Source organism: Lepidochelys kempii, chromosome 1, assembly GCF_965140285.1.
Source record: "Lepidochelys kempii isolate rLepKem1 chromosome 1, rLepKem1.hap1, whole genome shotgun sequence".
Classification (NCBI taxonomy): Eukaryota; Metazoa; Chordata; order Testudines; family Cheloniidae; genus Lepidochelys; species Lepidochelys kempii.
In genome coordinates, this window is record NC_136380.1 from 208,366,762 (window position 1) to 208,379,384 (window position 12,623).

The window sequence follows — 12,623 nt, forward strand, 5'->3', positions numbered from 1 at the left end:
CTCTAAAATTAATCTCTTGCACTCAGTAAGTAGCATAGCATTGCCATAAGAAGGCCCTCTCCACTCTCCTTCTTAGATAGTGCAGAATTGCAAGAGGCTGATTTTACAGTACTTTAAAGCTATTGGACTTTACGGTATTATCCCAAAATATAATAAAATTAGGGCTGTCAATTAATCGCAGTTAACTCACATGATTAACTCAACAAAATTAATTGCGATTCATTGCACTGTTACACAGTAGAATACCAATGAAATTTATTAAATGTTTTTGGATGTTTTCTACATTTTCAAGTATATTGATTTCTATTACAACACAGAATACGAAGTGTACAGTGCTCACTTTATATTATTATTTTTATTAAAAATATTTGCACTGTAAAAATGATAAACAAAAGAAACAGTATTTTTCAGTTCACCTCATACAAGTACTGTAGTGTAATCTCTTTATCATGAAAGTGCAACTTATAAAAGGATTTTTTTTTGTTACATAACTGCTCTCAAAAACAAAACAATGTAAAATTTTAGACCCTACAAGTTTAGTCAGTCCTACTTCTTGTTCAGCCAATCACTAAGACAAACAAGTTTGTTTACATTTACAGGAGAGGCTGCTGCCTGCTTCTTATTTACGTCACCTGAAAGTGAGAACAGGCTTTCGCATGACACTTTTGTTGCTGGTATTGCAAGGTATTTATGTGCCAGATATGCTAAACATTCATATGCCCTTTCATGCTTCAGCCACCATTCCAGAGGATATGCTTCTATGCTGATGATGCTCGTTAAAAATAATGCATTAATTAAACTTGTGACTGAACTCCTTGGGGGAGAACTATGTGTCTTTGGCTCTGTTTTACCCTCATTCTGCCCTATATTTCATGTTATAGCAGTCTCAGATGATGACCCAGTACGTTTGTTTTAAGAATACTTTCACAGCAGATTTGACAAAATGCAAAGAAGATACCAATGTGAGATTTCTAAAAATAGCTATAGCACTCGACCCAAGGTTTAAGAATCAGAAGTGCCTTCCAAAATCTGAGAGGGATGAGGTGTGGAGCATGCTTTTATTTATTACAGTGAAAATATTTGTAATCAAAAGTAAATATAAAGTGAGCACTATACACTTTCGATTCTGTGTTGTAAATGTAATCAATATATTTGAAAATGTAGAAAACACCCAAAAATATTTAAATAAATGGTATTCCATTACTGTTTAACAATGCGATTAGTCGCGATTAATTTTTTTAATCGCTTGACAGCCCTAAATAAAATTAACACCCACATGGAGATTCACCAAGAACCCCCAGCAAGAGGAATTCACTTTGTACAGTCCTTAATATTCCTTCAAGCCACCTCCATCTCATAATCCTGGAAGGACAGACTCCATCTCAGGAGCTTGGCATTGGCCCCTCTCATCTGGTGCAGCCATGGCAGGGCGAGTGGTCCAGATACACAGTGAAGTACCGCCCAAATACATCCAGCTGCAGCCTTTTAAGAGCCCACTCCATAGTTTATTCCATTCACTACACTAATCACCTCTGAAGTGAAGAAACTAATTTCTTACTTTGTTTACAAGAGGATCAGCCAGATCGTCTTCTCCACATTTGTCATTCTTTTCTATATGCACTGGAAATTGAACACAGAAGAAACATGCTAGAGTTCTAGATATTTTCACAATTTGTTATTCTGTTATTTACTTTATTCCTTTTTGTTATTCACATGTTGTGGGCACATTCTATCTCACCCACCAGAAAGCTACATATATCCCTTCAAGCTTTGCCTTATCAGTATGGAAAGGGCCCTGCTTCGATAAACGATAAAGCACCCAATCACATTCTTGACCCTACAGAAGACCATAAGAACACAGGACTTTGCATTGATTCATCAAGTCCAGAATCACATCACCAGAAGAGATTACTACCTGTTTCTTTACAGAAAGGAGGAAAATACCTGTCCTCTATTTTAGCAATCGCATAATGCTTGATGAAGGGAGAGAAGAGTTAATGCTTTCCCAACTTTGCAGTAGTTAGTTTCCACCCAGAAGCATGAGGTTTGATTAGCCTTATTTCAGCACATACACTGTAAGCAAAATTATTATTCTGTTAGGTAATAAAATTATCCAAACCTTTAAAACAATTTTTTATTGAAATTAATGGTGGTGAAAGGTGCCAGACTGGCAACTCTGTAGATATGACATCCTCTAATTTGTGCACGGACTAGGTAGAGCATGCGTAGAAGTGGAAGCTTCTCCATCCTGCTTTCCCAGTGTGCTCAGCCCTGAACATGAGGGCCCCACCTCTAGGAGTAAGAGGGTATTCAGTTTCCTTGGGCCATTTGTTGTTCATCTTCTGTGATGAGATTGCTAACTAAAGGGCCAATTAGTGACAATTGTGGTGGTGATTTCATGATTTGACACTTGTTCACTAAAGACTTGACTCAGGCTACCATATTAATTTCATATAGGCCACCAAGTAACAATCAGATGGAAAAACCTTTTTGGACACTACAAGAAGCAACTAGAAATTAGAGCTTTCATAACTACGTTGTCATTAGATCACAGAAAGAGAGGCTACTTCTCTGTACAGTAACTGGAGTTCTTTGAAATGTGTCGTCTATGTACATAGTCCACTCCTGGTAGTGCACATGCACATGTGCATGGTTTTTTGGTCAATAGTTTCTGTTGGGGCTGTGCATGTGCCTTGAGCGTCCTTGTGCTCTGCACTGAGAGCATAAAAAATGGAGTGGCCCAGCTGCCACTCAGTTCCTTCTCTATCGCAGAATCCAAATGTCATAGGACTAGTGCTCAGTAAAATTTTTCAGACAAAACATTTTTTCCTCAAAAAAATCCCTGAAGATACTGTGTATGACCAAGTCCTTGACCTCCTATCCATGGTTGGACGAAAAATGTTTGCTCAGCCTGTCTGCCAAGATAGTCTACAGACCTGGGAAGTGAACCACAGTAAGGGATATCTGAGAATGGATACAACAGTTCCAAAGTCAAACTTCCTCCTGACACAACAAAGATGATCTTGCACCTCCCCGTCTGTTTATATAGAAGATGGCAGTCACGTTGTCTGTCATGATTTGAATTTGATTGTCTTTGAATACATGGAAGGAATTCAGGTTCTGTGAACTGCTCTAAGCTGCAACACATATATATGCAGTTGATATTTGTCTGGAGTCCAAAGGCCTTGTACACTGCAATGATCCATGTGTGCCCCCCAGAGGGAAGGGTCTGTCACTATAGTTCTGGATGGAAGGTGTGGTGCAAACTCTAGCCTCTTTCACACACATCTGGAATCTTCCCACCACCCTAGGGACATTAGTACATTTCATGGTACTAAAGAAGGCATAGCTGAGCAATGCCTGCTCTGAATATAAACTGATTTTAGCCAAACCTGCATGCAAGGAAGGTGCCATAAATCCACGAAGATTTCACCACTTTGGTGTTTGGATTTGACTGAATCTGCGATATGATAGTGGACATGTTCTTGAATACATCCTGAGGCAGATATGCTCTGGCTGTAATAGAATCTATAACAACTCCTGTAAATTCTATTCTTTGTATTGGTGTCAGTCTGGACTTTTCTTTGCTGATTTTTAGTTCAAACTGGATTGAGTATCTGACTGATACTATTTCTAGTACCCAGCGGTCTGGTGTAATTGAAGCCCATATATTTTGGAAGAAGTTCAGCTGATTTCTGAAAGTAAGGATGCAAAAGTCTAGATCCTGAAAAGTGGCACTGCAATTCTTGCAAACCTGTCAAAATGTTTGTTTATGAGCTGATGTAATCTGAGAGTATGGGTTACTAATGTAGAAAGTCTCTTTTTCTGAAAATGCTGCCACTTTCTGGGAGGCCCTACTCCTCTTTTGTAATAGAATGCACTTGGCACAGATCTCAGTCTTTAATAAGTAGGTGATTGTCATGGAGTCACCAGGGCAATGCTCTGGAACTACTCCCTAAGAAGCCAGTCAGGAGTCTGGGGAACACATGGACCACCTCCATCTCATAATCCTGGAAGGACATACTCCACCTCAGGAGCTTGGCATTGGCCCCTCTCATCTGGTGCAGCCATGGCAGGGTGAGTGGTTCAGATACACAGTGAAGTACCACTCAAATACATCCAGCTGCAGCCTTTTAAGAGCCCACTCCATGGTCAGGCATTCCTTCTCTATGGCTGCATAACCCTGCTCCCGGGGCAGCAGCTTCCTGCTCAGGTACATGATGGGGTTTCTTTCCCCCTTTGCACTGGCCTGCCTCTGCACCGTGCCCTATCCTATGTCTGGGGCATTGGTAAACACCACTTGTGAAAGTCTGGATTTCCCAGCACCGGGCCCTTGACCAGATCCTCCTTCAGCATGCAGGGAGACCTCTGGCACTGCCCAGTCCAGACCAGCTTGTCTGGTTTAGCCTTCTTGCATAGCTCAGTGACAGGAGTTGACACAGAGCTAAAGCGGGGCACAAACCTGTGGTAGTGCCCCACCATCCGAATAAAGGCCTGGGCCTGTTTCTTAGTCTGGGGAGCAGGCCAGTCTCTGATCGCCCCCACCTTGGCTGGCTCTGGCTTTAGGCAGCCGCTCCTCACCTTGTGGCCCAGGTATGACACCTCTGCCTTCCCCATCTTGCATGTCCCAGCTTTTACAGTCAGGCCTACATCCTGGAGGAGACTCAGCCCCCTCTTCACCTAGGACACATGGTCCTCCCAGGTCTGGATAATGGCACAAATATCATCAATGTACGCTAAGGTGAAATTCTCCATCCCCCTCAGTAAATGATCCACCAGGCGCTGGTAGGTGACCGGCACCTCCTTGAACCCGAAAGGTAGGACCAGAGACTTGTACAGCCCCAAAGGGGTGACAAAAGCAGGTTTCAACCTGGCATCTGGATCCAAAGGCATCTGCCAGTAGCCTTTGGTGACATCCCTGGTTATGGGGTATCCAGTCCCCACAAACTTGTCTAGGATCTCAACAGGCCTAGGTATGGGCAGGCACAAGACATGGGTGATGGCACTGAGATTCTGATAGGCCACACAGAATTAGATTGACCCATCTTTTCTGGGGACCAGCACCACGGGAGGGGCCCCCGGAGCTGGTATATGGCTGGATCACCCCTAAAGTCAGTATGTCTCTGACCTCTCCCTCCAGGGCCTGGGCTGTGTTCCCAGTTACTCTGAATGGGGAACACCTGATGGGAGGCCCAGCTCCCGTCTCCGCCCAGTGGACAGCTCGGTTAGTGAGCCCAGGCTGGTTGGAAAACAGCTGTTGGTACGAATACAGCATCTCTCTGATCTCTGCCTGCTGGGCAGGGGTTAGCTGGTCAGAGAGGGGAATTGATTCCAGCCAGGGGCCAGTTCCTGTCTCAGGGAAGAGACCCACCAGGGATCTTCCCCCTTCTCCCACTGGCCACACACAGCCAGTACTAGCCTCTCCCTGTCACAGTATGAATCCATCATGTTGACCTGGTCCCCTCAGTGGCTGTGAGCCCGGTTGGGCGGTTCCACCACATTGTTCTCCTCATTCAGCTGCTTGATGACTTTGAAGGGCCCACCCCAGGCAGCTTATTCTTCCTCACTGGGGTGAGAACCCTCACCTGGTCGCCGGTGCCATAGGCTGAACAGTCGTACCAGATCTTCTGATTCCCTTGGGCCCTGGCTAGGTTCTCTCTGGCCAGACCCATGAGCTCAGCGAGCTTTTCCCAAAAAGTCAGTACATACTCCACCACTGATTCTCCAGTGGGGGAGGCCTTATCCTCCCATTCGTCCCTCACCAAGTCTAGGGCCACCTTCTGAAAAGGCTCCTCTATGACGGGCAGGTGTCGCAAGGCTGCTTTACCCTTGTCCCTGGCCTTTTGCATCCCTGGCTGGCAGCTGTCCCGCCCTGATGTGCTCTGTCCATGAGGTGCAGTTTATCCCACTGCTACCACCAGTTGTCACGGAGCCACCGAGGCGATGCTCTGGAACTACTCCCTACAAAACCAGTCAGGACTCTGGGGGAGCATGCCTCCTCTCTCTGAGCATACTGTCTCCAGGGCAAGAAGCTTACACAGCTTCGACCTTCCTGGGTCTGACCTCGGAGCATTCAGCATCCCCTTCCACACCGTGCACTTCCTGCAGTGAGTCTCCCTGGGCGGGGCTCCTGGGGAAGCCAGAGGGCCCTGCACCCCAACTCCGCAGTCAGACATGACTCTCAGCCAGCCGGTAAAACAGAAGGCTTATTAGTCAACAGGAACATGGCGTGGGACAGAACTTGTTAGCACAGAAATCAGTGACTTTCAGCCAAGTCCATCTTGCGGGGAGGAGAGCCCAGGGCCAGGGCTCTGGTCCTCCCCCTGTGCCCCAAGCCAGTCGAGACTGACTCATTTCCAGCTGCCTGGCCCCTGCCCTGCCTGTTGCTCCTCCTCCAGCCTTTGTCTCGCTTCCGGGGCCAAGAATCACCTGGTCATATCCCCCTCCTGGGTCTCAGGTTACAAAGGGGTGGCCATAGCATCCATGCAGGCAGCTGGAGCAACCCCCGCAAAAGTCATAAACCCTTATACCCAAAGGAGTTCTTGTGGCACCTTAGAGACTAACAAATTTATTTGAGCATAAGCTTTCGTGAGCTACAGCTCACTTCATCGGATGCATTCATGCAAAAAGACTCACATACAACATAACAAGAGAAAAAGACTAGAAAGACTCACATACAACATAACAAGAGAAAATCCCCGCTATGTCACAGCGATTAACCCTCTTTTCTTTTAAGGGCAGATGTGTGTATACCCCAAGAAATCGCAGCATAACACAAGAATCCTTCAAAGAATGAAGGGCATCACCAGTTTTTAAGCTAAAAAGATCTGGGAGTTGAAAAGGGATATCCATGACTGAACTAAAAATAGAAAATGGAATTTGGAAGCTAGGATGCCCTTCTCATGAACACCAATATGGCCACAGGTCTAGAAGCAGTGTCGATCACATCAAGTGCCACTCAGACAGACATTCTCACAACTAGTTGTCCTTCTGAAAATAAAGCTGAAAACTCCTCCCTGTTATCTGGAGGTAGCTTGTCAACAAAAGAAGAAAACTTGTAATAGTTCATAAAATCATAATGGATCAACAGAGATTGGTAGTTTGAGATCCTAAACTGAAGTTTTGCTGAAGAATAGTATTTCTGACTAAATAAATCAAGATTATTTGGTTTGTGTTCTCTTTGAGTTATTCTGTGTTGTTGTTTCAATTTCTCATTAGCTGAAACATATACTAAAAAGCCAGTTATCTGCTCCTGCAGATGGGGCATTGTTATTACTTGTTCACCTTCTTTGATGTGGGGACAGCTATTCTGGATGTGTGCCATAAATTCCTGGCAGGATCCATGAGAGCTTCATTAATCGGGAGTGCTATCTACCCCTGGCATGGTCGAATGAAGTATACTGACAAATTTATGTAAGAATTCCTCAACATCCTCCAGGGAAACCTGTAATGGCTCAACCACTCTTCTGATCAAAGCTTGATATTTTAAAAAATCATCTGGGTGAAATGAGGCAGAGGGAATCACAGCCTGATCTGGGAATGAGGATGATATAGCTGTTGTTCCAACCGTGTCTCCAGCTTGAGGAAGGTCCTCTTTTGAAACTTCTCCAGAATGAATAGGCTCTTGTGAAACCAATTGAGAAAGTGCAGGTTGAGATCACAGAATCATAGAATATCAGGCTTGGAATGGACCTCAGGAGGTCATGTAGTCCAACCCCCTGCTCAAAGCAGGACCAACCCCAACTAAATCATCCCAGCCAGGGCTTTGTCAAGCCGGGCCTTAAAAACCTCTAAGGATGGAGAGTCCACCACCTCCCTAGGTAACCCATTCCAGTGCTTCACCACCCTCTTAGTGAAAAAGTTTTTCCTAATATCCAACCTAAACCTCCCCCACTGCAACTTGAGACCATTAATCCTTGTTCTGTCATCTGCTACCACTGAGAACAGTCTAGATCCATCCGCTTTGGAACCACCTTTCAGGTAGTTGAAAGCAGCTATCAAATTTCCCCTCATTCTTCTCTTCTGCAGGCTAAATAATTCCAGTTCCCTCAGCCTCTCCTCATAAGTCATGTGCTCCAGCCCCCTAATCATTTGTGTTGCCCTCCACTGGACTCTCCAATTTTTCCACATCCTTCTTGTAGTGTGGGACCCAAAACTGGACACAGTACTCCAGATGAGGCCTCACCAATGCCGAATAGAGGGGAATGATCACATCCCTCGATCTGCTGGCAATGCTCCTACTTATACAGCCCAAAATGCCGTTAGCCTTCTTGGCAACAAGGGCACACTGTTGACTCATATCCAGCTTCTCGCCCACTGTAACCCCTAGGTCCTTTTCTGCAGAACTGCTGCCTAGCCACTCGGTCCCTAGCAGTGCCTGGGATTCTTCCATCCTAAGTGCAGGACTCTGCACATGTCCTTGTTGAACCTCATCAGATTTCTTTTGGCCCAATCCCCTAATTTGTCTAGGTCCCTCTGTATCCTATCCCTATCCTCCAGCGCATCTACCACTCCTCCCAGTTTGGTGTCATCTGCAAACTTGCTGAGGGTGCAATCCATGCCACCCTCCAGATCATTAATAAAAGAAAAGGAGTACTTGTGGCACCTTAGAGACTAACCAATTTATTTGAGCATAAGCTTTCGTGAGCTACAGCTCACTTCATCGGATGCATACTGTGGAAAGTACAGAAGACGTTCCGTCTTCTGTACTTTCCACAGTATGCATCCGATGAAGTGAGCTGTAGCGGAACGTCTTCTGTACTTTCCACAGTATGCATCCGATGAAGTGAGCTGTAGCTCACGAAAGCTTATGCTCAAATAAATTGGTTAGTCTCTAAGGTGCCACAAGTACTCCTTTTCTTTTTGCAACTACAGACTAACACGGCTGTTACTCTGAAACAGATCATTAATGAAGATATTGAACAAAACCAGCCCCAGGACCGACTCTTGGGGCACTCCGCTTGACACTGGCTGCCAACTAGACATGGAGCCATTGATCACTACCCGTTGAGCCCGACAATCTAGCCAGCTTTCTATCCACCTTATAGTCCATTCATCCAGCCCATACTTCTTTAACTTGCTGGCAAGAATACTGTGGGAGACCATATCAAAAGCTTTGCTAAAGTCAAGGAATAACACATCCACTGATTTCTCCTCATCCACAGAGCCAGTTATCTCATCATAGAAGGCATGAGTTGCCCTTGGTAAATCCATGTGGCAGCTTCAGTTTGAGAATAACCCGAGAAATGAGTGGGATTGGGGGGAAGGAATACATCAGTTCCAATCCCCAATTTGGATGGAAGGTGTTGTTTAAGGAACCTGGAGTGCGACCCACTCAAGAGCAAAATTGATGGCAATTCTTGTCGTTTGTTGTGAACAGGCTGATAGTTTGAATGCCTCATTCTCTGAAGATGGTTCACAGGACACCGCTCTTCAGAGACCACTAGTGATTCTGGGAGAAATTCCTGCTGCGGTGTAGGCCTGGCTTGACAGAAGTAACTTGTTTCATTTCTTAGTGGACAAGTAACTTGCCTCATTTCTTGGGAAGGTGAATGGAAAGTTAAGTTGTAAATAGGGGCTTGAAAAATAGTATGCTCGAGTCAGGATGCCTGTGCTATCTAAGATAAGCAGCAACAGCCTGATGCTAGGGACTATGGACAAGATAAGCCTGAAAGGTAAAGATCAGGTTCGACATGACCAGTACACGGACAGAGCATGCTGTACAGAGATTGGTTCCTGCAAAGTAACCAAGCCAATCCAAAAATGTGTGATTTAATGTACAGCAAATGCAATTCAATGCAATGTGTAAATATACATAAAGGAAGAGGCCTGGGTAACTTCAGATGTGTTATATGCGCTATATCCTACGCTTGAGTCTGATCAACTCAGATAGCTTTGCTGTATGCCAAATAAAGGAACCCGAATGATGAAATCAAGAATCAAACTGAGTGTTTTGGATCCCAGAGAACTGGATGAAATGGTCTTCCAGAACTGGATAAGGTGTTCTGGATAAGCTAAGTGAAAAGGTCTCAGAGGGAATCCCAACATGAGATGATTGACTTTGTATTGGTAGTATTTGTATGTGTAGAGGCTTGTAGGGGCTTTGTGCTGGAAGAGAAGCTGAGCCCTGATTAGGGGGTGGGGCTTCACTGACTAGGGGTCCTATAAAGGTAGCAGCCAGTCAGGCAGCAGCACAGACAGCTGCAGCAGCACAGGAGCTAGCAAACAGGGGAGTTTGAGTGGGAGTTTGAAAGCGGAGTTTGTCTTGTGGTGCTTGTGTGGGGTTTGGTTTTGCTGTGGGTGGTGGTGTTTTGCTGTGGTTTGTGTTTCCCAGATTAACAGGATTTAGGTGGGAAGGCTATGACAGATTCAGAGGTGGCAGTGGGAGTGACCCATGTAGCAGATGACACAATGAAGATGACTGGATGTGGAAGCTGTGGTATGTACATGATCCTGGAGGGGGCACCTGGTAAGAGTTTTGTCTGCATGAAATGCCGTCTGATAGAGCTGATGGAGGAAAAGATCAGAGGTTTGGAGATGCAGGTGGAAAGTCTGGTAGAGTTTAGGAAGGGGTTTGAGCAGATTATGGAGCAAAGACATGAGGTATCTGAAGGGAAAAGCTCAGACTTGCAGATGGAAGCAGGACTAGGGAATTTTGAGGGGAGACTGGGTGAGGAAAGTGGTCAGTGGAAGCATGTGACTAAAAGAACTAGGCAGAGGAAAAGACGGGCTAGTGAAGGAGAAATAGAGCTTCAGAATAGGTTTGCAGAGTTGGAAAATGAAGAAGGGGCTCAGCAGGTAGTCACTGAAGGTGACAGGGCAAGGAAGAAGAGAAGAGCGGTTAGTCCTATAGGAAAAGGGGAAGAGTTAATGGAGATTACACCAAATATGAGCCCCAGGAGGATACAGGATGGGTTAAAAAGGATTACAAGGGAGAATGGGAATGGAAAAAACTTGCAGCCAGAGGGAACAGGGGATAGACTGGAGAATAGCACCGTCACTAGGAAAAGGCAGGTCTATGTGATTGGGGACTCTTTATTGAGAAGAATAGATAGGCCTGTAACCAGAGCTGATCCAGAAAATAGGAGGGTGTGCTGTCTTCCAGGTGCTAAGATACGGGATGTAGACCTGAGGTTAAAAAGGATTCTAAAGGGAGCGGGAAAGAATCCCCTAATTATCCTTCATGTGGGAACAAATGATACGGCTAGATTCTCACTGGAAAGTATTAAGGGAGACTATGTTAGGCTGGGGAGGACGCTTAAGGAAATTGAGGCTCAGGTGATCTTTAGTGGGATTTTGCCTGTTCCTAGAGAAGGGCAACAAAGGTGTGACAAGATTATGACTATCAATAGATGGCTTAGGCAGTGGTGCTATAAGGAGGGCTTTGGGATGTATGGCCATTGGGAGGCATTCATGGATAGAGGACAGTTCTCTCGGGATGGACTTCATCTGAGTAGGGAAGGAAATAGACTTCTAGGATGGAGGCTGGCACAACTGATTAAGAGAGCTTTAAACTAGGAATTTGGGGGAGATGGTTGGGAGATGTCCAGGTAATCTCCACGCCAGAATTTAGCATAGAGTGGAAAGAAAATGAAGTAAGAGTGGATACAGCTGTAGGTAGGAGGAAGGGCAGTGTAGATACAAGTCTAATAGGTTATACTGGTAGTAAAATAACCGTGCCTAATAGGGTACAGAATGTGAGTGAGGCCAAACAGCAAAAATTAAGATGTTTGTACACTAATGCAAGGAGCCTAGGTAACAAAATGGAGGAACTAGAGTTACTGGTGCAGGAAGTGAAACCAGATATTATAGGTATAACAGAGACCTGGTGGAATAGTAGTCATGACTGGGCTACAGGTATTGAAGGGTATGTGCTGTTTAGGAAAGACCGAAATAAAGGTAAAGGTGGTGGAGTAGCACTGTATATCAATGATGAGATAGAATGTAAAGAAATAAGAAGCGATGAAATGGATATGACTGAGTCTGTCTGGGCAATAATTAAATTGGGGAAGAAAACTATTAGAGCCTCCCCTAGGATAGTGCTTGGGGTGTGCTATAGACCACCGGGATCTAATTTGGATATGGATAGAGCCCTTTTTAATGTTTTTAATAAAGTAAATACTAATGGAAACTGTGTGATCATGGGAGACTTTAACTTCCCAGATATAGACTGGAGGACGAGTGCTAGTAATAATAATAGGGCTCAGATTTTCCTAGATGCGATAGCTGATGGATTCCTTCAACAAGTAGTTGCTGAACCGACTAGAGGGGATGCCATTTTAGATCTGGTCTTGGCGAGTAATGAGGATCTCATAGAGGAAATGGTTGTAGGGGATAATCTTGGCTCAAGTGATCATGAGCTAATTCAGTTCAAACTGAATGGAAGGATTAACAAAAATAAATCTGCAACTAGGGTTTTTGATTTCAAAAGGGCTGACTTTCAAAAATTAAGGAAATTAGTTAGGGAAGTGGATTGGACTGAAGAATTTATGGGTTTAAAGGTAGAGGAGGCCTGGGATTATTTTAAATTAAAGCTGCAGAAGCTATCGGAAGCCTGCATCCCAAGAAAGGGGAAAAAATTCATAGGCAGGAGTTGTAGACCAAGCTGGATGAGCAAGCATCTT

The 12,623-nt window shown here is 44.8% G+C and overlaps 1 protein-coding gene across 4 annotated transcripts in view; it reads right to left on the bottom strand.

The window, feature by feature from the left end:
* Positions 1-12,623, bottom strand: part of SPAG17 (sperm associated antigen 17) — a 307,861-nt gene that overhangs the window by 125,064 nt on the left and 170,174 nt on the right. For all 4 annotated transcript variants that reach the window (XM_073310300.1, XM_073310290.1, XM_073310281.1 and 1 more), the window contains exon 15: positions 1,559-1,620. In XM_073310300.1, coding sequence (XP_073166401.1) covers positions 1,559-1,620 — 62 coding nt within the window. The remainder of the gene's footprint in view (positions 1-1,558; positions 1,621-12,623) is intronic.